This window comes from Agelaius phoeniceus, chromosome 11, assembly GCF_051311805.1.
Source record: "Agelaius phoeniceus isolate bAgePho1 chromosome 11, bAgePho1.hap1, whole genome shotgun sequence".
Lineage (NCBI taxonomy): Eukaryota > Metazoa > Chordata > Aves > Passeriformes > Icteridae > Agelaius > Agelaius phoeniceus.
Window position 1 is genome coordinate 5,199,703 of NC_135275.1, and position 27,799 is coordinate 5,227,501.

General features: G+C 40.3%; 1 protein-coding gene across 15 annotated transcripts in view; it reads right to left on the bottom strand.

The window, feature by feature from the left end:
* ATP2B2 (ATPase plasma membrane Ca2+ transporting 2) overlaps positions 1-27,799 on the bottom strand; it is a 415,395-nt gene that overhangs the window by 87,792 nt on the left and 299,804 nt on the right. For all 15 annotated transcript variants that reach the window (XR_013183879.1, XM_077184650.1, XM_077184637.1 and 12 more), the window contains 3 exons: positions 11,354-11,611; positions 10,245-10,370; positions 8,786-8,911 (listed from right to left, as the gene is read on the bottom strand). Coding sequence is in view for 14 of the 15 variants with exons in the window: in XM_077184650.1 (XP_077040765.1) it covers positions 8,786-8,911; positions 10,245-10,370; positions 11,354-11,611 (510 nt within the window). In the remaining variant the exon portion in view is untranslated. The remainder of the gene's footprint in view (positions 1-8,785; positions 8,912-10,244; positions 10,371-11,353; positions 11,612-27,799) is intronic.

Genomic DNA, 27,799 nt, shown 5'->3' on the forward strand with positions numbered 1-27,799 from the left:
TTAAATTAATCATGCTACTAAACTGAGAAAAAATAGAAACAATGGTGTTAATAAATCTAAATTAATAAATAAAAAAATGTAAATCAGATAGGATTTTTAAATTACATCTTCCTCACTTGGTTGTATTAATTAGCAAATTTCTCCTGGAAATACAAGTGCCAGGTGACCTAAATTCAGATTTATCCTGAACATAGATTTACCATGTGCCTCTTTAATTTCCAGCTTGACATTTTATCCACCAAAAGTTTTACCACAGCAAAGTCCTTATTCCCTTGTGCCTTTTTCAAGTGGAAATGTCATTCGAAAGTGTGCATGAGATAAAAATGGCAAAATATACCAATCAGATACAAAACTTTGGGATTCAGAATAACAGCTAAATATTTTCAAATGGATTCAAAATTTCTTGGTGGGATCCCTTACAAAACTTTCACGGTAATTATATGAATTTATGGAAAAGGCTACAACAAATATTATCTCAGAATGGATGACAATGCCTGCTGGTAGTTATGTAAAATGCACAATAAAAAATGATGCTAAGGAAAATTAAGTTAAAGTACCATTACAGGATTGTTGACACATTCTAATAAGAAATGTACCATCAGAATTTATTAAAAAATGTGCCAGCAGGTACATCTTGTTCTTCTGACTGCTGTGTGGATTAATTTTTTCACTCTGCTGTGAATAAATCATAAGAAAATGGAAAAGCTAAGATGCATCTCTTGCATGTTGGTCTTTGCACTAAATGGGAGAGCAAAGGTGACCAAGTCAGTGCTGTATTTGTCAAAAAAGGCCCCAGTGCCACACTGGGAAATTCCAAAGCCCAGAAGCAGAGCCAGGGAAAGGCTCCCATGTCCTAAAATCATCTCAGAGCTCAGGTGAATTACTGCAATGAACCCTCAGCTGCATGTCTGCATTTCTAATTCTATTCCTAGCACATCAATAACAGCACTTTTAAAAATTCAGAATCCACCTTCCAGAGCTTTACACTTTGCACAAGAGGGATCCATGAACCCGAGCAAACCAAGCTCCTTTCCACAGGGAAATTCCCTATAAAACCTTGGCCCGGGGGGCACAGTTGGACTCAGTACCTGCCTGGGGGCTGTTTTTCTTAGAAGGGCTTTTAATAAAGTTACTGGAAGACACAAAATGTCTCTGGAGATTGGGATTTCTGGCTGGAGCAGAAAGCCTCCCCTAAGAACTGGAAGGCATTAATTTAGAGCAGGCAGTCTGCTCCATTTCCTGCTCTGGAGATCCTTTTTGCAGAGTGCAATTCCAAACCTTGGACTGGCAAAAAAATGGAACAATATTCAACTTTCAAAAGGATAAAAATCACCAACAAAACCCAAATTTGACTGTCCCAGCTGGCAGACACATCACAGAGATTTTTTTCTTAATTCAAATATGTACTTTTAGGACATATATTTGCTATTTGATAGCATAATTATGATAATAAATTAATCCAACAATTGATTGGCTACCTGAAAATAACATTATACAAAATAAACAATCATAAACAACAGTTTATGCTCAGGTATTTAAAAAATACATTCTTAATATTCTTAATCTACTGCATTCAGATTATTGAGTGGGGGAAGTCATCAGAGGTAGTTAGAGTTCAGTTATTTAGACAGAACAACAAAGAGAAGGTAATTTGAGTAATCAAGATGAAGAAAAGGAAGCTGTAAACTATTTATATCCTCCTGTAATAATTTTAAATAATTTTAAGGCTGAATTTTGGTATAAAATATGAACAAGGAAACGAAGGCAGAAAGAAAGGTGATAGAATCCCCACTGCTGAGAGATCCTTCCTCCTTCCAGGTACAAATACTCCCCCTCCTTCTCTCCTTGGTGCATCATTTAGAATTGTCCAAACATGGAGCATTTATTAATATTTTGATGGCATCATGTGAAATAATTCTTTAAATATACAATATTTTTTTTTTACATCATTCTGAAAATATTTTCTTCTTTTCTGTTTAGAATGATAAATAAATGTTGTTTGGGCTGGAGAAATCCATCTGAGTTTTTTATTTCTTTTCTAAGCAAGGATGAAAAATCAGAAAGTTTAGAATAGCATTTCTAACATCTGCATTCTGCAGCTGATTTGAAAGTTCTGAATTTAAATATAAATATTTTTCACATGCCTTTGCTTCACTACAATTCCTGTATTTTGGAAAGGACTCGTGGCACCTTTACTGACTAAATTCTTACTATAAAAGTCATGGATTTCACCAAACAAAATTCCCAAGAAAAGCCTCCCCTTTATCTGCTGTAGCCCTTGAGGAAGAGCCAATGACACAGAATAACAAAGTCCTATCACTATTTTGGAAATTATTTCCCTCATTTGGAAATTATTTCTAAACTGGAAGAAGTGCTTGGAAGCAACCAAAGAAAATAATGGAATTGTGTTCCAAGTGCTGAGAGGGAACCACTGCATTAAACAGGAAGTTTTAGATAATCTTTCTAAGCATTCAATAAATAACTTCACTTAAAATTCAGAAATTTATTAAAATATAAACAAAAAATGTATTTAAAATAGAAAAATTATATTTTAAAAAGAGCTCAGACAGCAAATTGCTTTGCAGGAGCAGCAGTAGCTCAGCACCTACACTGGGATTAGCTGCAGATGTGAAATATTCCAGCAGAGATTTCTCTGAGTCTGGTCAGCCATTTCTATACCTTTTCTATATTTTCTGAACACACATTTAAGTAGAAAATTCTCTAGCTTACAAATGCCAAAAAACCCCAACAAGCCACCCTGGAAATCCTGATTTAGGAAGGTGGCAGTGCTCTACTGGAAGGAAATCAAATTTGGGGTAATTTGAGCTACTAGAAGGAAATCAAATTTGGGGTAAACAAGCTGTAAACAGTGATTGCTGCTTCCCTGATTTTCATTTTTTCAAGTTACCTTTACTAAATATAATACTTTGGAATGAGATGAGTTTTCCTGAATTACTAAATTTCTGCCAAATTTTCTGCTCTGTTTATGGCCTTCACTTGCAACCTTTCAAAAACTGAATGTATTGTCCATAGTTCTGACAAGGAGTTCAGTAACAATTCTCTATTTTGATCTAAATTCCTAAAACCCAACATTTATAGGAATTCATAAGAGTTCCTTTGGTACAGCACATAACACACAGGCTGGGTCACAAAGTAAATGAATTTATCACTACAGCCTCACAGGCTGACAACAAACTCTTCCTTTTGTGTCAATTGTTTACAATTGAATTGTTTACAATTCATTCTTAGTTGTTTATTGACAACTAAGAATGAAAATCTTTTATCTGAAATGGAATTGGTTGATTTTTCAAGCAACAACATTTCCTGAGCTTGCTACTTATTCAAGTATATCATTATTAACTCTTATTTTAAGATACTTTCTACACAAAGACTGTAGGTAAAATTCTTCTTTCCAGTCACACCTCAGGAAGAATTTTCAGGCTTTAAAAAAATATTCATTTCATGCAGACCAAAGGAATATGCAGATGAATTTGGGGTCCTTGCTCTGTAACTTATCCTCTCCTTCCTTTCTCCCCTCCAAACCATATCTACATTTTCAGTATTTAACTCATAATCAATAGTGCTAACTGAGAAATTACAAGAAATCTGACATTGCCCATTTCCCAGATCATTCCAAAGCACTCAGAGCTCTGTTTGCCTGCCTGAGTTCTCCGAGCAGTTGAATTGTGGAAAGCCCCTCCTGCCCTTGTTGATCAAAGAGCAGCAGAATTATTGACCTGCCCCCTCTCAGAGGAACTCAAATCCAAAACATCCTTAACTGCACAAAATAATTCACTCCACACTGCAAAGCCCTGAGTTTGTATCCCTCAGCTCCAGGATAAACATGGGCAGTAACTGCTGTTCCTGAGTGGAGGGAGGATGATGGAAAATCACATCCCTAATTCCGACACTGATCTAATATCCCCTGGAACTCAATTTCCTCATTAAGCTCAAACACAACAGGGATTTACCAGGCAGCCCCAGCTCTGAGCAGGGCCCAGGGCTCGTTCTGCACCTGCTGGGCAGCAGCAAAGAGGGGCTGAACTCTGCTCCCATCCCTCCTCTGCAGGGATTTTACACTCAGCAAAGGGGAATTATCACAGAACCATCACAGAATGGGTTGGGTTGGAACCTTAAAGCTCATCCAGTGCCACCCCTGCCATGGCAGGGACACCTTCCACTGTCCCAGGCTGCTCCAAGTCCCAGTGTCCAACCTGGCCTTGGACATTCCAGGGATCCAGGGGCAGCCACAGCTGCTCAGAGTCAGGACCTCAGCACCCTCACGGCAATGGAGAATAAAACACTTAATTCATTCCCTGGTTCTTGCTCTCTAGGGAATCTGGAACCAGGCGGATGGAGGTCCCTGCCATGCAAGGAGATGTAGGGATTGTAAATCCTAGTTTTCCAGAATGGGTTTTAAATCTGGTTATATGTTTCTTTTAAATGATTTGAAAATAGGCTTAAAGATTTCCTGTGTCGCTGTCTTAAATAAGATCCTACAGCAGTAAATCCTGTTCCTTGTTTAGCACTTGATATTGCTGTCAGAAACTCTCATTTCACATGTGAAATGCAACCTGCATGGAAAAAATCTTTCACCAACATGATGAAAAGTAGAATGACTTTACACAGTATTTTTGGCTCTGCACAAGAAGGAAAGGTTGCTTGGCAAATAAAGGCTCATGCATCTGATTAGCAGCAAAATACAGCTGATGCCTACACCAATATTGACCCATTCAATCCAATTTAACACTGGAATTTCACTGTTAGAAGAGACACTGAAATATCTGCGTGCTGACAAGCAGGGTCAGGAATCTGTACTGGGACACAGTCAAAACTGGCTGCAGGAAAGGCTTGCTTTGGGTTCAGTTTACACAGGCAGGCTCAGGGGAAAGTCACTGAGGGCTCACACAAATATCCACAAAACTTCTTGGTCCCTCCTGAAACAGATGCTGAAAACAGCAAAGCTGTTCCTAGCACGGTGTTGGTTGAAATGGGGCAGATCCCTGATCCCAGCCCTCTCTCAGAATTGTGTGAGGAATTAGGAGAGTGAAAAAGAGGAGAAGCAGAGATAACCCCTTTCTCATGGTGCTCTTCTCCAGATCTATGCTGAAAAATGAAACTTGATGATAAAACATCAGGGGAATCTGCCTGAAAGTTTTGAAACCAGCCTGACATATCTGTTTCTTTTAACTGCAGCTTGAATGGCAAATGAATCACGATTCCAAACCCTGCCTCTGCCAGGCTGCAGTCTGGGGGAATGAAGCTGCAGCATCCCTGTGGCCCCTCTGCCAGGCTCCTGCAGAGCCTGTGGAGCAGGATCTCTCAGAGTGCAGTCACACAAACACAACATCTGTGCAGGTCAGCGAGGGGAGAGGGAATTTGACACAGTCAGGAGAGAAATCCATCAAATCAGACAAGCCGGGGGTTGTGACGTACCATTGACTAAGCTGGCATTTGCATTATCAGTGGCATTTGCACCTGCTGCACCATCTGTGGCTGGAGGAGGGTGGGAGGAGGGATGGGAAGAATCTACTGAGCAATAATGGATAAAAAAAAATATAAATAAACAAAAAAGCACAACAACAAAACAGCAAATAATAAATAAATTAGAACAGCAACACAAACGAATGCACGTGACAGAGCGAAAAGCCTTCGTGGCTTTGTTTGCTCCCAAAATCAAAGAGTTTGAAATTAATTAACACAAATTTCCAAAGCAATTGGGAAAGTGTCACAAAGTAAGCTGAAAACTCAAATAATAATAACAATAATAATAATAATAATAACAAAAGATAAATATGAAACACATTTAGCAAAGTTAAAGGAGCTGGTGAGAACTGGCTGTACACAGTCCTGTGTACATTGCTTCAGTCCTTTTATGTGTTATTTGTTGTACCTTAATGTAATTTATGCATTTTTAAAGTGGTTGAAATGTTTCCTTCGGAGTTAATTTACACAGTGTTAGTGTAGCTTTAAAATTTGCATTTAAAAATGCATTATATCTGTACCTGCACATACTTCTACATAGTGCAATGGTACATAGTTTATGTTTTAAACAATTTTGCCCATCATGATTTATCATCACTGATGCATCGCAGTCTAACAGGGCTCAGTCCATGTCCTGCCATCACCCAGGTAAAATGTACATTGATCTGAGTAGAAACATGGCATTTTCCTATATTTTATGTGGAAAAGGCAAATATAGTCTTGAGGAGAATAATTTTAAATCCAGATAACGGACATGAGACATTTCCTGGTTTGTGATGACATGAAAGAAGAATCAGCAAAGAAAACCTCTTCTTCTTTTCAGGTATTATCCACATACTAGAGAAAACTGGACAAGAAATCTTTCCTAACAGGAAATCGAAAAGCTTGAAAAAGGTTTTATCATTTTACTATGTTTTTTATAGTGAAGATCAATAAAATTAGTCTCTGCAAATAATAGCTAAAATTTATTTTGTTTTGTTTCTGATGGTTAATTGCTCACAACAGAACCAAGTCCTCCCATGGATCCTGACTGAGACCTCAAACTCCTCCAGTCCTTGCCCCACAGGGATTATTTCAGGCTGTACTGGGTTGGTACTGCAGAAGAATGGGCTGATTTTATTTACAAATGGCAAATTGGGAGAAGAAAATAAACAGCTCCCAGGATTTAAAAACACACCCTGTGCAACTGCATTGAGGAAAATTTCAATTGCAAATTTGATTACTGTGGTGGCAACGACTTAAACTGTTTTGGTGACTCGTGCTTGCTCTCTATTCCGTTTGGATCCCCACCCCAACCAGCACAGCGTGAGCTGCTCACAGCAAATCAAGTATTCCACATGAAATACTTTGCAATTTACTCCTGGAAAACAGCTGATTCTTCCAGCTGAACGGGAAGATTTGCAACACCAACAATGCCTGCTCACCAAAAGGTTTGGCACCAGCAATCTTGTTGATTTGAAATCATTTCTCAATTTCAACTTGACTGATTCGAAGATGATTATTTCAATCAGCAGTTCCCCCCTGATTTGCATCACTGGATGGGGTAAATTCTTACTCTACCTGGAAGCTGCTGCTCCTCCTCCTGTTTCACACCTGCATGATGATTTTTAAAGTGTTAATGACAATAAAAGCACACACCCACACAGACTGAAAGGGGCAGGGTTTCTGAGAACTGCAGGTTTATGTTCCAGAGGTTTTCATCTGAGTTGGTGCCTCCCTCTGCCACCAGCTCTGCCCAGGCACGAGCACAAAGCTGCATCAGAAAATGTGGAGGGATTCTCTATATTATGGATTCTTTATATTATAGCTGTTTCTACAGAGCCATGTTCAATTAAATTCTGTCTGCGTCCAAATTCTAGCACACCTCTGTAAGAACCTCTGGCTAAGTTACAGTCACAATGTGGGGAAAACTCCCTGCTTCCTCTTTTCCTGCCTTTCCAGAGCCTTCCCTGTGCAACCTGAGAGAGCCAGCAGTGCCTGAGCAGAGCCCAGGGAGGCCAGCCCAGTTAAACCCAGCCTAGGGAGCTCTCCATCACACAGGGGGGAGGCTGCTCCTCCTCTCCCCCAGGTCTGAACGACAGCAAGAGCAACCTCCAAGGTGCTGCTCCAAACTGGTCTGCTACAAAAGAGGTTTGCTTTGTCAAGTTTCAGTCTTTTCTCCTTTCAATTCTCCTGGAACCCCCCACCCATGCCTGGCAGCTGTTGTGCATTTCTGGGCAGAAATGAAATGGTAAACATTTCATTCAGTAAAAAGGGAGTTCCTCAAAGCAGCAGAGAGTCAAAGGCAGACACTTGTTGAACACACTCAGAGATGGAAATTGTAGGTCCTGGAAACCGTTTGAATTTGGCCTTCCTATCTGCAGCTTCATGTAAAATGATGGAAACAAAAAAAGGTGGAATCATATTGCCTGAGAGATAGCAAATAAAATGTTCAGTAAAGCTTTAACTGCTTTTTTTAATTAATAGTGAACACCACTAGAAAGAGCAGAAATGTCTGAAAGACCTGTATTAATTGGCCCTTAATCATGTCTGAAAGACAACTGTTCTTAGGACTTGGAATGAAATTGTGGAAGCAGAACAATTTACAAGACTTCATGAAGAAAAACTGGCAAGGACAGACATTAAATCATGTTTCTGCTTAGTGTGCAGCCCGTAAATTAGCAAATGCTTATGACATCACACTGTAATAAGGTGAAAAGCCCAAAGAGCCTTCTTGATTTCATTAACTGATGCAGGACATGAAAGTAAAACTGTCTGCTAACATTTACTGCTACATTCTTGGCTTTTACTATTCTTAGCTCGACCTTTACACCTGAAGAAATTAAAATGCCTCTCAAGTCAGTCACTGACATTAAACAACCAGGCTAGCAAAGAGCCACAGCTTATCTTTATCTTAGTCCTGAAGCTCCAAGACAGATGCTATTTCCATGGCCAAAGGGTTTTTTTCCTGGGGAAAAAATATTGAATTGATAGAAAAGCACAAAATCTTAGCAAACTGTAGGTGAGCATGGATTCATGTAGAGAAGCCACAGCAACTGGAGCATGCCCAGGTATTCCCCTTGCATTTCAGTATGGACTGGGAGCCTGCAGTTTCACACTGGAAAAACATCTTGTTATCCAATGGATTTATTGGTTAACAGCTTCTGCTGTTTTTCTGTGTGACATGTGATGATAAAAATGTGTCATAAAAAAAAGAAAGGCAGTTTGAAAAATCCCATTCATTTGTCAAGAGCCAAGGAGAGCTCTGGCTGCACAAAGCCCAGGAGCTTTCTCTGGAGCATCCTGGTGTTGGGAAATTTACCTTTCTTGTCTTTCTTCTCCTCCTCTTCTCCCCCAGCTCCCAGCAGAGTGAAGATGATGCCAGTCTGAGAATTCACCCCCACAGCAGTCACCAGCATCCGCCCAGAGCCTTCCATCACATGGGTGCCTGAAAAGAGGCAAAACAGGTTACAGAGAGCTAAAATAAATGTCAAAAATTATGCAAGGCCTTCTGAAAGTATTGAGAGAGATTTGCTACACTTTATAAACCTATATTGAGGGGGATAGTACCACATAACCAAAATAAACCCTGTTGTGCATTAGTCTCAACCAAGAATTAATGCTTAAGCACAAACCTCAGGCTGCACATGCATCATCATCAGATTCTCTTTTTAAAGGAAATACTGTCATTGATCAAGTTTATCTTCTGCAAGAAAACAGTTTCAGCAAGACATCACAAATGCACAAATTAGGTCCAAAGAACCCAAAACAAATAAATTCCATACAAACCTAAAGATCATATCTTTAGAAATGATCTAAAGAAAATATCTTTCAAAGCCAGCAGAGACTTGGTTGGTTCAGTTGGAAAGGAAAAGCACTGCTGCAACCTTCCTCAGAAATTTATCAGAGCTTCCTTTAGGATGTGTCACTATTTCCAAATACCTTTTAATTAAGAACTTGCTAATTGTATCCCTGTGTTTTGTTCTGAGGGAATCTTCTCCTGAATTTCATGACAAAGGTGGATAAAAATATCCTCCAAAAAGTGCCCTTGGCTCCTAGGCTCCCAGGGCAGCTTTGGCAGGCAAACGGGCTGAGCTCTGCACACCTGGAGAGGGCAGAGCAGGCAGAGGGGATGGGATGGGATGGGATGGGATGGGATGGGATGGGATGGGATGGGATGGGATGGGATGAGTTGTGGGTTTCCCTGGCTCTGGATTGAAAGCACTTGAGACAGTAATTCGTGTTCAGACTCAAGTGTTCATTATTTCTTATCAGTAAAACAGTCTCATTACTGTGAGGTCAGCAGCTTTTCATTAGAGGCACAAAATGGCCAACAATCTCTTGGTACGAGGTCTTTTAAGACTGAGCTATCCAATTAAGAGCTGACACTGGGATTATTTTCCCTTTTAACCCAAGAACTGATCCCACAGAGCTGCAATGCAGACTTTTCTGCCCAATTACAAAATGCCACCCAAACCCATGAAGGAGGAGGAAGAAGAAGCATGAAGAAGAAACCCAGGATGACACCCTGTGCCCTCCATCTTGCTTTCATCCACAACATACTAAAAATCCCAAAACTAAATTTCTCACCAAGTGATATAACTACACTACTCTCTATAATCTATTTCACACTTTTGTGGATTCCAGTCTATCCTGAAGTCTGGGAAACTTTCTCCATGAATGAGGGTCAAAGTTAGAGCTCCCCTGGGGGTCAGGACACCCCAGAGCAGACAGAGAAATATTCCCAGGGCCCTGGGTTTGCACAGAGGGGCAGATCTTACCTGACAGCAGCATTGGGTCTTTGTCCACGGATTTGCGGACCTGGTCGGACTCTCCAGTCAAGGAGCTCTCATCGATTTTGAGATCATTGCCTTGAATAAATATCCCATCAGCAGGTAGAAGGTCACCTGTGGTCAGAAAAGGGCAGTGGAAAACCTCCATGAGATTGTTTTTATAATTACACTATGGGTTTTGTTATAAAATCACAATTAATTGCACGAAAAGGTGAAATGAAAGGAGAAGGGAAGGAATTATTCCTGATTCTGTCCACACGAGTCACAGTACTGCAGTCCAGCCAGGAAAGGCCTTTTATTGCAAACATCTTCTGCTTCATGCTATCCCAAAATCCAAATTTATCACATTTACCTCACAATGGACATCTCCATCATGGGGGTTTGCCAGGGAAGTCCTCACATCACCTGAAGGTTTCTCCATCAGACTTCATTAAGAGCAGCTAATTAATAGCTGAGCTGCCCTTTCCCCTTCCACCTCAGGGAGCCCTTAGGTAAGCCCAGGAGAAATGTGATGGCTGATGGAAGGGGGATATTGCTGGAATTAACAACTCCCTCCAGAGCACACAGAGCTCCTGCAAGAGTCTCTCGCTCCACTGGAGCACGGGGCTTTCCCTATGGCATGGAATCATCAGGCACCTCATCTGCGGGGTCAATCTGGATCTGAAGCACCTCATGAGGTGATCACAGAGGCCCAATCCCCTTCTACACAACATTTTAAAAAACCTCCTCTTGCCCCTAACTGGACAGAAATAAAAAGAAATTAACCTGAATAATGTAATCCTCCGTGCTAGAGAATTACCTTCGTATGAACAAGTACGGAAAACTAGAAGGACAAATGCAGAAAACTGGAAGAACAAACACAGAAAACTGGAAGGAACTGGAAATCTGACCAGTCCTTGCCAGTGAAAGAAGTTTACAGCAATTGAATTGATTTTCTAGTGCAGTTTTACAGCAGGTCTTCACGATCTCCTTTGGCCCCGACAGCTCAGGTGTCACCTCAGCATGGCCAACACTGATTTTGTCCAATAAACCTGCCAGGGAAGCGTGTCCAGAAGGGCCAGCAGAGCAAGCCAAGGCTCCAAAGGCCGTGCACTCACCGTATTTGACCTGTGCAATGTCCCCAACCACGATCTCTGCCACGGGGATCTGGATGACCTGGCCCCCTCGCACCACGGTGAACTTCTGCTCCTGCTCGATGCGGCTCTGCAGCCCCCGGAACTGCTTCTCCTTGCTCCAGTCGTTGAAGGCAGTGACCAGGACCACGCAGATGACAGACAGGAGGATGGCAGCACCTTCAATCCAGCCAGCTTCGGCCTCCCCCTCATCCTCAGCCCCTCCTGTTGCAGTACCACACCCTGCAGAGACGGTAAGGATCGGTTTAGGGAAGGTCGGGTGTACCACAAGAAATGGAATTTGCGGTGATGTGACAAGGTGAGGGGATGGAGCTGCTTTTCCAAGCACTGCCTGCTGATGAAACGTGGCAGAATGGAGGAAAAGGACAAATAAAGAGATCTGTAAAAAAGAGAAAATAAATAAATCAACAGAATTCTTTGTCCTTTTAATTTTCCTTCTGAGCAACTCATCCTTGGTGAACCCGGACTAAACAAATGGAAGGAGAAAACACCAATTGCATTTTGTGATAGAGGACTCAGAGCTTCACCTGAGCCACCAAAACCTGCAGGATAAGAATAAGTATAATATTGAAGAATAAGAATAATACTGAAGAATAAGAATACTGAAGAACATGAATAATACTGAAGAATAAGAATAATATTGAAGAATAAGAATAATACTGAAGAATAAGAATACTGAAGAACATGAATAATACTGAAGAATAAGAATAATACTGAAGAATAAGAATAATACTAAAGGTGACAGGAAGGACTAAAACAATAAATGACATTAAATAATGCAAAGCAATGGCATTAAATTCGCATTAACACCCTGCCAGATTAAATTAAACAATTTTAACACAATTTTAATTTTTTAAAAAACAATTTTAACACAATTTTTTAATTTTCAACACAATTTCTAAATGTTCTGAACTAAACACACTTATAGGGAGCACTTGTTAAAAAATACTGGGGTCAACTGAGTTTCTCAGCATTTCAATTTGATAATGAATGTATTAAGGAACACTGAGTAAAAACAATTCCCTGATATTAATTCATCAGTCTTCCCTACAGAGAAATGCAGTGGGATGCTTCTAGAACTGCAAGTACATTATTGCTGCCAAAAGCAAAACAGCATTAAGAGAACCACTCTCTTCTGAACTGTTAATTCTCAATTACTTTATATACATCTGCTAATTATTTATTTCAATTAAAATTCAATTAGATAATATTCACCAAAGGAAGGTGACATAGCTCTCCTTCTTACTGAAAGAGCACCTGGGAGGAGCACTGGGCAGAGCCAAGGGCACATTCCAGAGTCACAATCCAGAGAAATCCCAGCTGGTGGGAGAGAGGAGAACTCAGCCTGGCCAGCAGAGCCTCCTCTCCTCAGGGGCCTGGGAAGAATTGTTCCCATTTTCCATGAAGAATGGCACCAGGCAGGAATTTGACATCACTTCTCCACCTCACCCAGCTACCAGGGGGTTCAGCAACTTCTCTTCCACCTCTGAAGTTTCATTTGGTTTCTTCATCACCTCTCACTAGAGAGAATTAACAGCCAGGTTGATTTCTGTATTCAAATTACAAACTGGAGCACCAGAATCCATTAACCAGCTGAGTAATTACTCTTGCATGTGAACAATAACAAAACTACCAAAAGCCAAAGGAAGAAAGATGAGCCTGAACAGCCACTAAGAGAGGAAGAAAATGAAAATACAGGGAGTTTTTAGCCAAGTTCTCTGTGGTTTACACTGAGTTCCTAAGGGCAAGGCAAAGGCTGCTCCCAAGGGCAGGGCTGTGCTGGCAGGGATGTTCTTCCCCTGCTGCTCCACCTGAACCTTCAGCACAAGAACCACACTAAAACCACTTTTACAGCACTCAGGGAAGAAATTAAAACCTTTTTGAAGTTCAGTGCTTTCAGCTGCTCATTACCAGCCTCAAATGCAACTCAGAAACCAACCCTGCAGCTTCCTCCTGCAGCACAATGGGGGTTTTGGGAAGGAATTGTGAATTTTGCTCTGTTTCACCTTAATCATCTCAGCTGGGCTGTGTTGGATTTTTAGATTCCTTTTCCAAATCAGCAGATTCACTTGTGTCTTGATTGTTTTAAATGGTTTCCTAGTGCAAGTAATTCTGTTTCAGCAGATGTAACACCAGAATTCACTCTCCTTTTTTCATTAGATATGACTTAGAAGTAAATATTATTAATATTCTGGTTTTTTAACAGCAAACCTCCTCTTCTATTTCTCACAAAAGAAACATGGCCTGGTCTAGCCACAGTCAAACACTGATTTTATTTCCTTTTCAGATGGTTGAAATTTAGCCCAGCTTGTGCAAAATTACAAAGATCTGCTGCTGAGTAATATTTCCAAGATCCTTCAGTGTAAAAAAAGAAAAAATAAAATTAAAAAAAGCCCCTAACCCTGATTAAGAAAAAACAGGTAAAAAATAAATATATTCCTTGACTTGAGCAGTGAGGTTAATTTTGAGTTTGATCTCCATGTTGACACAAACGGTACCACAGAGCATGCAAATAATACAAAATATTATCATTAACATAAAAGGAATTACCTGTAGATACCTTGTAGATTAAGCACAATCAAATAAAATAATTCATTTTTCAGCTGAAAATTTTGTTTTATTCCAGCTGAAAAAATTGTTTGTAACAATGGAAGAAAATCTGAAGGAAACAGATTGAACTTAGATCAAGCTCTTGGAAAACGTCCCTAAATCTGACAAGGTTCCACACTGAATAAAAAATTATGTTTATGACTTAAAATCATGAGACAATCCTCCAGAACCCAATGAAAACAACACAATTTTAAATGCATTTAATTTTCTTTTCTGTTCCTTTCATCTGACAATGATAAATTCAGGTGGAGCAGAGGTGTCTGAAGGGAGGAGGGAATTTTAGGAGTAGAGGAATTAATTGCCAGACCTCATCAAAACCTGAAGTCTTTGAGAGGATGGAGGAAATTCTGCGTTGATTTTTGAGTTGTTAATTGTTGAGATTCAATGTGGCCTCTCTAAAACCCCAGGGCCCAGGGAGAAGTCAATCAGACCACCAGAATTTCCCCAAATTTTGCTTTTGCATTTTACACTCCACAGAAAGGAGATGGGATAAAAGTGCTGCATAAATGAATGCAAAATGTTCTTTTTCTAGGAATAAACACTGGCAAAAAAACTACCTGCTTCTTACAAGAGCAAAATTTCTGAGCAGATTTTTAAAAAAAAATATGAAAAGCAAGATTTTAAAATGCAACCTCTGCCCTTTACAACATGACCCATCTGTCAGGGAACATTTACTTGAATTATGTGGTGTTCTTGAATTCCAAACTGCTTTAGAGGTGCTCCTTTTGATAGGAAAAAAAAATAAAGGAAACCTGCATCTCCATTGGTTTGAGCCTGTCTAATGTTTTCATATATACTTACAGAAAAATAATTGGGTTTTTAGTATTTTTTCCTGCTGTTATGGCTTTCTAGAAATTATAGAAATACTTACATGGATTTACAGAAAGAACTTTATGTATTTATAGAGGAAAAAGACACAAACATCTTAACTCTATATTTAGATTATCTGGCCTTATTGCAGTGTAAAGTGACCCAGCATTGACCTTACAGATATGGAGAAAATAAGAAATATTAATAAAATACATCATATTAATACATCTAAGTAGCAAAATTGAATTTAAAGCACCTAATATTTATTACAAATGTTCATATAAGCTTGAAAAATTCATGTTGAGGTATAAGATTGGTGTTCTGCTTTCACAGAGAGCACGTGGCTCTCAATGCTACCCAAAAATCTGCCCGAGCTTTTATTGAAATGCACGGAGTCAAAAGCAGCACAAAAGAGCTGTTAACATGCAGATGTGATTTGTGGCAGGGTTTTATTCCAAGACAGCAAATTGTGATGTTCTCATCTTAAATTCCCTTTAACAGAGGCCCTATCTGTCAGAAAACCCAAAAGCAGAGAGGTAAAAAAGTTTAAAAGATGGAATTCTTTATCTCACAACTCTGAACTTGTGCCCTGGCAAAAGTTTGACCCTCACAGCACAGAAAATGTGCAGGGCTTGAAACTGAGATGCTGAACACCTGCAAGTCAAGGCTGTAAAGGACTGAGACTCCTTTGGCACAAAAAAAGCAGATGGAGCCCTAAAATGGATCCATTTATCCCAAAAGGAGCACCCAGGTGAGCTGGAGCTCCCCAGGACAGGGAGAACCCAGCAGCACAACCTCAAAGAAGGCTCAGAAACACAAAGGGGGACCAAGGGGACTCTTGTGCCCATAAAATACCTGAAAGGACATTTCCAGAACCTTGTGGAAGGAGAACAGAACTTTGAAAAGCTTAAAACTGGGCCAGGAATAGATCAGCAAAGCTGATGGGAAAGTATTCTACAGAGGGGAGATGAAAGGAAGGAAAAATCCAAAGGAAAGGAAAGAATAGGGAAGTTCTGCCACCCATCACAGACAGGGAGCTCAGCTGAGGTGGCAGCAGCTGGATTTCCATCTCTGCAGGGACTGCAGGGATCCAAAGCTGCCCAGGATTTCCATTCTGAGGTGGCAGCAGCTGGATTTCCATCTCTGCAGGGACTGGAAGGCTCCAAACCTGCCCAGGATTTCCATTCTCAGCCCAAATGAGGTGGCAGCAGCTGGATTTCCATCTCTGCAGGGACTGGAAGCCTCCAAACCTGCCCAGGATTTCCATTCTCAGCCCAGCTGAGGTGGCAGTGCTGGATTCCCATCTCTGCAGGGCTCCAAACCTGCCCAGGATTTCCATTCTCAGCCCAATTGAGGAGGCAGCAGCTGGATTTCCATCTCTGCAGAGACTGGAAGGCTCCAAACCTGCCCAGAATTTCCATTCTGAGGTGGCAGCAGCTGGATTTCCATCTCTGCAGGGACTGGAAGGCTCCAAACCTGCCCAGGATTTCCATTCTGAGGTGGCAGCAGCTGGATTTCCATCTCTGCAGGGACTGGAAGGCTCCAAACCTCCAAACCAGGAGCCTGGAGGGCTGAGCAAAACCCCCAGGCACTTACCTGGGCTGCACTTCATCTCAAGAAAATTCAAAACTGGCCTGAAAAACCTCCTCTGCATGAATAGAATTTAATTATATGGAAGAGTTTAGAAGGAGAAAAAAAAAATTTAAAAAATAGAAAGGAAGAAAGAAATAGGTTATTAAAGGGAAAGTTAGAAAAAAACTTGAATGTGCTTGTGGTGAAAAGGGGAAGAAGGAGAGGAGGAGGAGGAACAAAACCAGGTTAAAGCACTTCAGGAACAGTGAGCAAGAGGCAGCACGAGGTAAAAACCTGGTGGCTGTTATTAATAATTTCAATGTAGTGAAAGCTAGCAAGCAAGAAAGGGAATTAATAGAAGTCCACAAAAAGCCAGACAGCATCACCTGACAGCTTGGCAGGCTCCTGTCCTGCTGGATCTGGAATGCTTTTACACCATTTCAATGTACATTTCTCCTGATATCACCCAAATCTGGGCACATACAGGAGGAGGCACACGGGCTCAGTGCAGCTAAAAAGAATTTCTGCTTAAAATTTCAAACAGCTATCAGGAGATTCTTTGGGCTGCTTTGAAGAACATAATGATTATAATTACAAACTATACAATCCTGAGCTGCAGCACAGTAATTTTTAAATCAGAAAAAGTACATTTTTAAAAATCTGGGAACATCTGTATTCCTAAATCCCAACCTACAGCACATACCTCTCAGCTACTCATTTCAACCTACACACTGCTATTTTTAAGCTGAGAATACCTTGTGGCATTTAAATTCCCAAGGAAAATCTCCTCACACCCCCAGAGGTAATTTTTTTAGTCAGTCAAACTGGTTTTGTCATCAGAAAGACAACAGCTCCCGGATAAAAACTTTTTATTGAATCTCTTTCTCCAAAGACATTTTTTCCCTCGCTGCAGCTCCAGCACTGATGTTATTAAAGCAAATGGAGCAGCTCAAAGTTAAAGCTTTGTCATCAGCTCTACTTCCCAACAGCACCACTGATGATTCTAACTTCACAAATGTTTTTAGCTGTGCAAGAAAAGGAACAATAACCCAAAAATTAGGTGATCAAACCCATAAATTCCCCTCCTTAACAAGGCTTTTCAGGCTGTAACAAACACTGCAGGGTTTATTTCTGCAGATTCCTCCTTGTGTCAGGCCTTTTGCTCCACAAGGAGTCCCAGGAGTGATTGGCAGCACCATTCCTGCCCCAAATCCCCCCCTGCATGACGCTGCATCAGCAGATGTTGAATCACTTCCCACAAGGGCAGAGCAGCACAGGGCTGGCTCCGAGTCACAGCGCAGGCACAGGGGCAGAAATCACTGCAATTTCACCCATTTCTGCCTCTCCCTTGTTCCCTCCAAGGCTTCACTCAGCCTGACAAACATTTCCTGTGAGAGGAATACTGGATTTGTCCTCCCAAACAAGCTGGGGGTGTGCTGGTAGATAAAACCAGAGATAAAAGAAACAATGGGAAGGGTTCCCTGATTGATGATGGAAAAAGATATTTGCTTTTACAAACAAACTGCAGGTTTGCTGATAAATGAAATTAGACATTGAAAGATGAAAGGAACAGTGGGGAAGAAAAACCCCTAAATTTCATAAGAATTAAAAATTAAAAGGGAGGGTTATACATTAGAGGGAAAGGGAAGGTTGTACATTAGAGGGAAATCTCTGGTACCAGGTGTTTTGGGAAGTCTGAACCTCTCAGGTACCTCAGAAATGGGGAAAGAGAGAAGGGAAATGCAGCCAGGAAATTGGGATAGAAAGGGAGGGTTATACATTAGAGGGAAAGGGAAGGTTGTACATTAGAGGGAAAGGGAAGGTTGTACATTAGAGGGAAATCTCTGGTACCAGGTGATTTGGGAAGTCTGAACCTCTCAAGTACCTCAGAAATGGGGAAAGAGAGAAGGGAAATGCAGCCAGGAAATTGGGATTAAAAGGAGGCTGCATCCTCCAAAAATGTGAGAGAGCCCAGGGGATGCCCCATGGCCTCTGCCTTTATTCAAATAAAGTAAAAGGACTCCTCTGTCTCCTCTTAGCACACAAACCTCTGGTGTTTGTGGGTTAATTTTCCTCAGACAAGTTACCTGCAGGATCAGTGTTCTCCAAACCCACACTCCTTCCATTTATGAGGGTGACAAAATTCCCCTACAAACATCAACATTCAGGGGGTTTAAACATTCACTAAAAGCCACTTTTAGACACATCTTTGAACCCAATATGAGAATTGCTGGCTTTGTGATCCACCAGTTTGTTATGTAAGGGCTCCAGGGGGGCAGGGAGGGGGAAGCAAAGAGCTGCTGTCCCTGTGGGTTTGTTATGTAACTGCCAGCTCCACAGCTTGCTATTAAATATTTACACTTTCTTGGCATCTATATGCAAGGAAACAAATCTGGGGGCCCTGAAAGCATAGATAGATAGAGATATACATGATATAGATATGAATACAGAATATATAGATATAGATGTAGATATAGATGATATAGATATAGATATAGATATAGATATAGATAATAAAGACATAGAAATATATACAGATATAGATATAGATGATATAGATGTAGATATAGATGATATAGATAATAAGTATATCTAGAAATAGAAATATATATAGATAGAGATGATATAGATTTAGATATAGATTATATAGATGTAGATATAGATGATATAGATATACATAATAAAGACATAGAAATAGAAATATATACAGATATAGATATAGATGATATAGATATAGATTTAGATATAGATTATACAGATATAGATATTGATAATATAGATATAGATGTAGATTATATAGATATACATAGAAATATATCTAGAAATAGAAATATATCTATAGAAATAGAAATATATATAGATGATATAGATATAGATGTAGATATAGATGATATAGATAATAAATAGATATAGAAATAGAAATATATCTAGAAATAGAAATATATAGAGATATAGATGATATAGATATAGATTTAGATATAGATGATATAGATATAGATGTAGATATAGATGATATAGATATAGATATACAGAATAAAGATGAAATAATGAAATAGAAATAGAAATTAGATAAATAAATATACACATACATATACATATACATATAAATAGATAGATATAGATGATATAGCTATAGATATGGATAGATATAGATACACATCTATCTATCTATAAATATATATAGATATAGATATATCTACATATATATATATATATTCACACATTCTTCAGTCTGATCACAAACATTCATGAGCACAGGAATGTTCATTGAAACATTCCCTCCATTTCAGGAGAAAAATGGGGTGTGTCAAGCAGGATTCTTCTGCCTGGCATCTCCAAGGAAATTCATTTTAGAGAGATCAGGCAAAGGGATGGGTCCTCACTCCACCAAAAGACCAAGCAAATACTTCTACAGTGTTTATATTCAATTTTGTTTCCTTTTTTTTGCCAGAGAGAAAAGAGAGAAAGAAAAAAAAAATTTAAAAAAAAGGGAATTTTCATCATGAGTCCTGTTCTAAGGGATTGCAAGAGACAAACCTTGATGCTGGGCTGTTGTACCTTCACTTATATTGCTCCAAGCTAGAGATGTCAGGTAAATAAAACCTCATATTCCAAAGGTAAAACATGGGCTCCAAATGCAGGAATCAGACCTTGAAAAGTTGCTCTGTGTTTATTAACAAGGATTCAAGTGCAGTTATTCAGCACTTGACTTGCAAGGGCACGTCCTAGCCAAGTCCTACTTGCAGAATTAATATTTCTGGAGGATCTCTTCCTGGAAAATATGTGAGAAGACATTTTATGCTGTCCAAAGTTCTAAATCTCAGTCCCTCTTCCCCAGCAGGGAGCTGAGTCGTGCCTGGCACCCTGGCCATGTGTGATGAGCAATATCCAAAAGTTTTGTCAGAGATCTGCACAGCTCTCATGAAGGGAAGGCAGCTGGGGCACCTCAGATTTTGCAGCCCAACAGAGATTTGCAAAAAGCAGATGTAGGTCCCTGTGCACTAGGAAATAATCCTTTAATCTGCAGGTCCCACATGACAAAAAGCTGCACATTTTGCACTCTACAAGTTCTCAATGTGTTGTTACTGACACCAGCTTGAGACTAAACTTCTGTCAGGAACTGGCTCCCAAAGCTGTCCTGGTGTGGGGAACCCCACAGAACACAGAGTTGGATGCAGTGGAGCAACAACAGATTGCAATAAAAAAACCCCAATCTAAAATAAATGAAAAAATGAAAAACAAATGAAAAATAAAAATAAATAAAACCCAATCTAAAATAAATGAAAATTAAAAAACTTCAACATTGCAATAAAAATATCAATTGACTCAAAAAACCCCAAGCAGTGCTGGATGAGTAGAACCTCCTTTGTTCTCTCATTCCAAAGGTGATGGGTTCAAAACAGAGAAAAGAGAAAGTCATAAAGACAGACAGACTGCCTGGATACCCAGCCAGGAAGGCAGGAAATTAAGAATCAAGGATTTTATAATGGGAGGCTTCAGCAAAGAAAATTTCCACTAATAAATTTTCATTCAATCTCAGTCTAGGAGCAGCTCCTTGTAAGCATTTTAGAATATGGCAAAAATCAAGCTGTATTCTAAAATGACCAGTGGAATATATCTTCATCAAAACACCTAGAAAAGAGCAATTGCATTCACTTAAATTTCTGCAGCCCAGTAGGAATTTGCAGAAAAAGTGGTTTTACACAAGAATGTTTACCCCTGTAGTAATAACAACCATAAACAGCCTCACAGGCACTCCTAAACAAACAAAAAATACTTTATATTCAAAAAAGACAAAATAATTAAATTAAAAAATCATTCCTCTTTAAAATTCTGCAAGTAATAATTATTTGAGGGATTAATTGAGAGGCTGTGAACCAAAATTACAGGACAATATACTCCACAGTGAAAGGAAGGCTGTGCTGGGGTAATTGTTACAGTGACCTTCTCTCAAAAAGAAAGAGCTCTTAGTAGGACCTACAACTATTCCATAAAGAAATATAATTAATATTATTTAACTCTTTCTGTAGAAACAATGAAAAAAAGAATAAATCAAATATAAAAATAAATTTGTCATTAACAAGTGATTCTGACATTTCTCTTCATTTCAGCACAAATATTAATGTCCACAAGGAAAATTCTGGTGCAAGTTGAAGCTTTCTTTGTACTCATGCAGGATATATAAAAATAGAGCTACAAAATTCTCCACATTTAAGTCGCTGTTCCAAGAATGCAGAACAGGTGCACATGGTCTTAACCTTAAATAGTTTTGCTCAGTTTAGAAAAAAACTTTTTTTTTTCTCAGGGTTTTTCATGGAAAAAAGCTGGACAGCCTCAGCTCAGTTCCAATGCAGAATAAAAATACATGGAGAAATCTGGTTCAGCAGCCAGCCTTGATACCCCCAGAAACTCTACCAGGAAAGTGTTTTAAATTCAGACTTCATCAAAAACCAATTTACAGCAATGAAGAACACACAGCACAAACAAGGGATCCCCTTCAGACTAAGTTGTTTAAATGTCATAACTATGAAAAAAAAAAATCAATGTAAAACACAAACTCTGTTTGAAAGATGTATGGACTAAATTGAATTAGCAACGTGGGGAACTGTGACCCCAGAGCTTTGGATGGAACACAAATAAATGTCATTGGTTAATTCAGAGTAAAAGAAGGAGGGAAATAAATCCTTTTTTTTTTTTCATGATCACATGTTGCAAGACCACATTTAGAATAGGCTATTGTGCCAATGCAAACAAATCATTAGGAATAAAACCAATTAGAAATTAGAATTTCTGTTAGCTTGATATTAGCAGGGAAGTGGCTGTCCATATGTTGACATTTACTCACTTGGAAAAGTTTAATTAAGTTTGATTTAGAATTCTAACCTTGCTATTAGAAAAAATAAAAAATGGCAGAGGGAACGCTGCAGCTCCTGGGATAAAGTTGCCTTTTTGAGCACGAAGAGATGAAGGAAAAAATATATATAATGTCAGGAAAATCTGCTAAGTTTGGAGCTGCAGCTAAGCAGCCATGTCAGAGATAAAGGTGCAGCTGGGTTCTACAAACAGGAAGAAAGCTCCCATTTCTCATGGAGCAATCCCTGGCTACTTCTGATGCCTTGGCATTTTAGCTTTTATATCTTTTAAAAAGATTTAGTGTGTCACTCCAAACTGCACACCCAGTGTCAGCTGCAGCTTCCCCATTTTGGGCACACACAACAATTCCTCTCCAGGCCTGGCAATCAAGGACACCTCACTGCCCCAGGGCCCAGAGATGGGAACAAAAGGGACTTGGGGGGAGCAAACTTGGGCTCAATGACTTCATTACCTGCAGCTGGGATTGGCAGATGAACCCCCAATGTGCAGATGGACCAAACTTATAAAAGTATAAAAACCTGTGAGCCAGGGTCCATTTTGGGTGTAGGCCCTGGGGATTTCATTTGCCCAAAATGTACCTGCAGGCCCTTCAATAAATGGAATTGCTTTTTATCCCCTTAGTTCTGTCTGGCCTCTGTTTTTAGGTAGCCCAAAAAGGCATCACTTGCAGCACTTGTGAAAAGCAGCTGGAGGCAGAGGAGGCTCTGAGCACTTCCTCAGCTCCTACTCAGATCACTGAGAGCCCCAGGAAACACAGAAACCCAGGCAAATAAAGAAATGTTTCCCAAAAAGCCGCTCTCATCGGGGCACTCAGCTTTAAATAGAGCCCTGCAGAAGGGTTCACATTGACAGAGAGCAGCAAAGAGCTGAGAAGTGCAGGAGCAGATGAGAGCTGTCTGTCCACAGAGCCTCTTCCCTTTCTGTCTGGAGCACGGGCATGAAAAGAGCAAATCACTGCAAAAAGGTTTTTGGGGTGGCATCTGCCTCAGTGATGGCTGCTTGTGCTGCTCCATCCCTCTCTGCCTGTGTTCTGATAGAAATGAAATGTGCTCGCTCCCAAAAATCTTCTCCTTTTTTTTGATTCTTTGATGCTTTAAAACAAGGCGTTCTAACGGGGATGATTTAACAGAAATATTACCCAAAATCTGCAAAAACCAAATTGAAAAAAGGTTGGCTTTGCCTGGAAATCTCGACAGATGTTTCACTGGAGCTTCTAAAACCCCAAGAGGAGCAGGGGATGGAGTGGGGATGCCTGACCACACTCACACAAACATTTCTTTTAAAAGTTCCTGGATGATTGCAGCTGCTTTGGTTGTGTTCTGTGCTAGCAGGAGCCTTTTCTAAGGTCTGAAACACTTCATACACCCAGATTATTTAGAGAGAAATTGCCAACTTTTTCCACCCTGCAGAGAGAGGTTACTGAGGAAAGGTGACTGATTTAACAGGTCCCTAGAGAGTAATTCAGAGTTTTCAGAGGTTCAGGGCTGGAAAGGCACTGATAAAGGAAATTTGCAATTGAGGAGCTTAAACCAAAAAACAAAAAAACAAAACAAAACAAAAAAAACAAACAAACAAAAAAAAAAAAAAACCAACCCTGCAATCCAAGATTGCCCTTGGAGCCAGTCCTGGAGCACCTGGGCCTCTCCTGATGCTGTCCCTGCCTCGCTCAGGACAAGGAGAAAACGTGGCCAAAGGAGATGGGGAAGATTTGTGGAGCTGAACCACAAAACCCCCTCATAACCTGCACTGTTCATTGCTTTCATCTCCATTTCTCATCTCCATTCCTGCATGCTGGAAAGCTTTGAAGGATGAGGAATGAGCTCAGTAAAAGATTCAAATTCTGTCATAATGTCTTACAGCAGCAGGCACCAAAAAGTTCTCCCAATATTAGCGTGGCCCTATAAAAGCAGTTTTATAGTGCAGATCTCTGTGCTAAGGAAACTTGTCCTGAACTGTGGGTCTCAGTTTACTTTCACCCCAAAGGATGGGATGAAATCCCCCCTGAATTCACATCCAAATCCACCTTCAGTGTGAACTCCGCTGGGGACAGACAGGAGATGGGATTTCTGAGACAAATTCTAAACTGAAAAGTTCACCTGGATCTATCCAAAGCTGCAGGAAATTAGGATACTCTCCATTTAGAATGTGCATTCTATATTTTCTGCATATTAATTATCCACACTGAACTGAAACAAGAGGAGGGAAAAGGCAGAGCTTGTGCAAAACAGAAATAAATCAAAATTACTCGTTTAAATGCTACTTTTCTAACAGGTGAGAGATGTGTGCGTGTTTATATATAACCATGAAAATATGCATATATGCAAAGTGCCTTCCTGTTCAGAAAGGTATTTCTGGTTTGTTTCTGTGCTTAAACATTTTTTTTCCAGGTAATAATTTTTCATTCTAATTCAAGCCCACCAACAGTGAGGAACTGTAAGCACAGGCAGACTTTGGGATGCAGCACAGTTTGTCTCAACTCCAACTGTAAAATAATCCTAGAACCAGATCCAGAAATACTTCATCTTTAAAAAGTCACATCATAAAGATTCTGCAAATTTCAATACTAATTGGTATCTTAAAGCTGCCAAATTAAAAATTATTTTTAAATCATGATGAGATAAGAAAACATTCCATATTCCTGTATTTTATATTATTTAGTTTTATTTCATAAGCTATTAACTTTTGGCAGTAAAGATGTTTTCAGAGCTTTTGGTTTCCCATTGATTTGAGGGAATTTTTTTTTTTTTTTTTTAAACAGGTAAATATTTTTAAGGTAATATTTTAGCTCCCTTTGTCAGCTTCACTGCAATATTTGCATTTTCTGTACTACTGCCATGCTGCTCAAATTTCAAATCCCCAAAGAAAAAGATGGGGAAGTCTGCACAAACAGCTATTCCCTGGTATTTATAATCAGGCTGTCTTCAAGTACACAAAATATGGCTGGGAATAAAACACCACAAATTGGTCTTTACATCCTCGTAAAACACAAAACTCAATGTTCTGCTTAAATTCTTACAAGATTTAACCAGGTACTTCTAACCCTGGTTACACACCAGGAATTAATGTCTGAGTGCAAGGGACACTCAGATTATCCAGGGAATTGAGAGAATTTCCATCAGTGGAATCTTTTAGAGAGAATTCTGATAAATGTCTGTCAGGGAGGGTTGAAGTATTGACGGTGCTCTTGAGTGTGGGATGGACTAAATCCCCTCCAGCCTCTCCTCAGGTGGGTTTGCTCATCACCTCCTGCCTCCTTGGCTTTAGGCTGGCGTTGCCAGGCTGGGATTAGGCAGGCCAGGCTGGAGTGCTCTCTGATTTGCCCAGCCAGGATTCCTCCTGCCATCATTCTCAGCTCAGGGAACCTTGGGGAGCTCTGGCCAAGCCCAGCCTGGCTGCCCTGCCCTGCAGGACTGTCCTGCCCTCCTGGGCTCAGGACCATGGCCAGGTGAGCCCTGCACCCCCTTGCCCATCACCCCTGGTGTCAGCACCCCCAAACAGCCCCCCAGGGGCTGGGGGCTCCCCAGAGCCACAGATCCAGCCAGAACAGCACCTTGACCAGCACCACCCATGGGAGGAGCCATGGTGGCTGCTGTGGCCCTGGGGCTCTCTCCAAGAGCATCACCCCAAAGCCCAGGAAAGGCTCTGAGGGCTCAGTCTGGGCCCTGCCTGGCCCCTCTCCCCAGCCCACGACCCCACAGCACAAAGGACTCTCACCCATTCATCCATGGAGGAGCCCCCGACCTCAATCTGTCCCGTTCTTTTGAGAATAACACCAAAGCAAAGATGTTTCAGGAATTGAGCAGAGTCTCCAGGGAATGACCACCCAAAGGGGCACAATCTCCTCCCCACGAGCTCAGCCTTGTACAAGTGCTGCTGACAACGAGGGTTGGGACACACAGCACACACACTCCAACCTGTCCTGCTCCCTGCTCATGGCTACTTACACCTGGCATTGAAGCAATATTTAGAGCAGGAATTGAAAAAGCAAATTCTTACAAGCACTAAATTTCCTAAGCCAAACAGACTGGGGTAATGTCTCTAGAAGCCATATGCTGCTTCACCTCATCCCTGCTTTGGGAGGAAGGAGGTTAAATGGGGGTTTTGGCAGAACAAGCTGTTTTTACAAGGGCAAATACTTCTGTTTCTCCTATTTTCCAGGCTGCCAATTGCTTCGTCCCCTTCCTGCTCACAGACTGCTTAGACTGGTTTAAATAATCCTGGGGGAATCTCACAGTTTAATTTTTATGGTGAATGAGAGAAGAATTTTGAGTGTGTGCAGCAACACTCCTTAAAAGCTGTTTTGCTAACTCTGACAAACAATCTCCGCTTTTGAGATTAATCTATTTTATATGAAAAAAAATGCTATTTTCTAATAGCTCAGCTTCTCTTGAGAATGCTCCTCCCTGGGCAGCACAATAAAACTGGATCAGTGTGATCTGTTTAGCAGCAAAGATGATGAAGGATTCCTATTAGGACACAGCTTTTAAGGCTCTGTGGCCCTTATACCCCCTGATATCCATGATTTCCCATTGATTGCTCAGTGCCTGGAGAACATTATGTAACACTCTCTGTGCACACTTACAGGATGAGACAAACACAGCAGAAGCTGGAAGATGTCCACCACTTGTTGTTTTCAGCATCTGCAGCAAAGTTTTGTGAATATTTTCAGTTCTTGTAGGGGTTTTGTACCGATACAGGCCATGAAATGGGGTGTCATTTAGGCTTCAAAGCACTGCAAAGTGTTAAAACAAATTAATTTTGGCTCACTTTCTCCTGAAAAGGTTTCATATTTTCTCCAATGCATTTTGTTTAATGGGGAGAACTTGAAGAGATGACAGATTCACAGTGTCCCAAAAATGTTACTGGGAGACATTGGTTAAAGTGCACACACACAAATTGTGGAGTCAGTTTTTCGTCTTGATCTTGGCTTTATAACTGGGAGAGCTGGCAAAAGATTTACAGTTGTTTATTTCTGTGTGCTGCTATGCAGGAGGGTTGCAAAATACCTTTAACATTGGCCTCACAAAATAGATTTCTGTGCTGCCTACCTTTGTGCATTTTTAATGCAATCTACATTATCACATGTAAAATGCTCTTAAAAAAAATTAAGATGTAAAGCTGCCACAAAAGACTAGAGAATTAACTTTGGTTCAGCTGACTCATATCTGACATTTCTTAGTTTTTCACTCATTAATCAAATTGATTAACTGCATATTAATGAACCTCAGGGTGGCAGATTTTTAGAGACAGGGAGATGCATGCAACATTTCCTGTAGAAAATGCCCTGCAATCTTGAATGGGCCCTGCAAGACCCTCAGGATGGAAAGTTCTGGCAAAGGATTTAAGAAATGAATGTGCTTCATTTCGCATTCAATAGCCCTCCTGAATTGGTATGCTAAGGGAAATGGAGGCTGGGCTGAAAAGGTGAAGACAAGGTAAAAAAATTGATAAATGCTGCATTCAAACACTGAGTTTCTATCCAATTGTGCCTCACTAGGAAGCAAATGAACCGATTTCCTCAGAGGATGGCACCAGACCTTCATG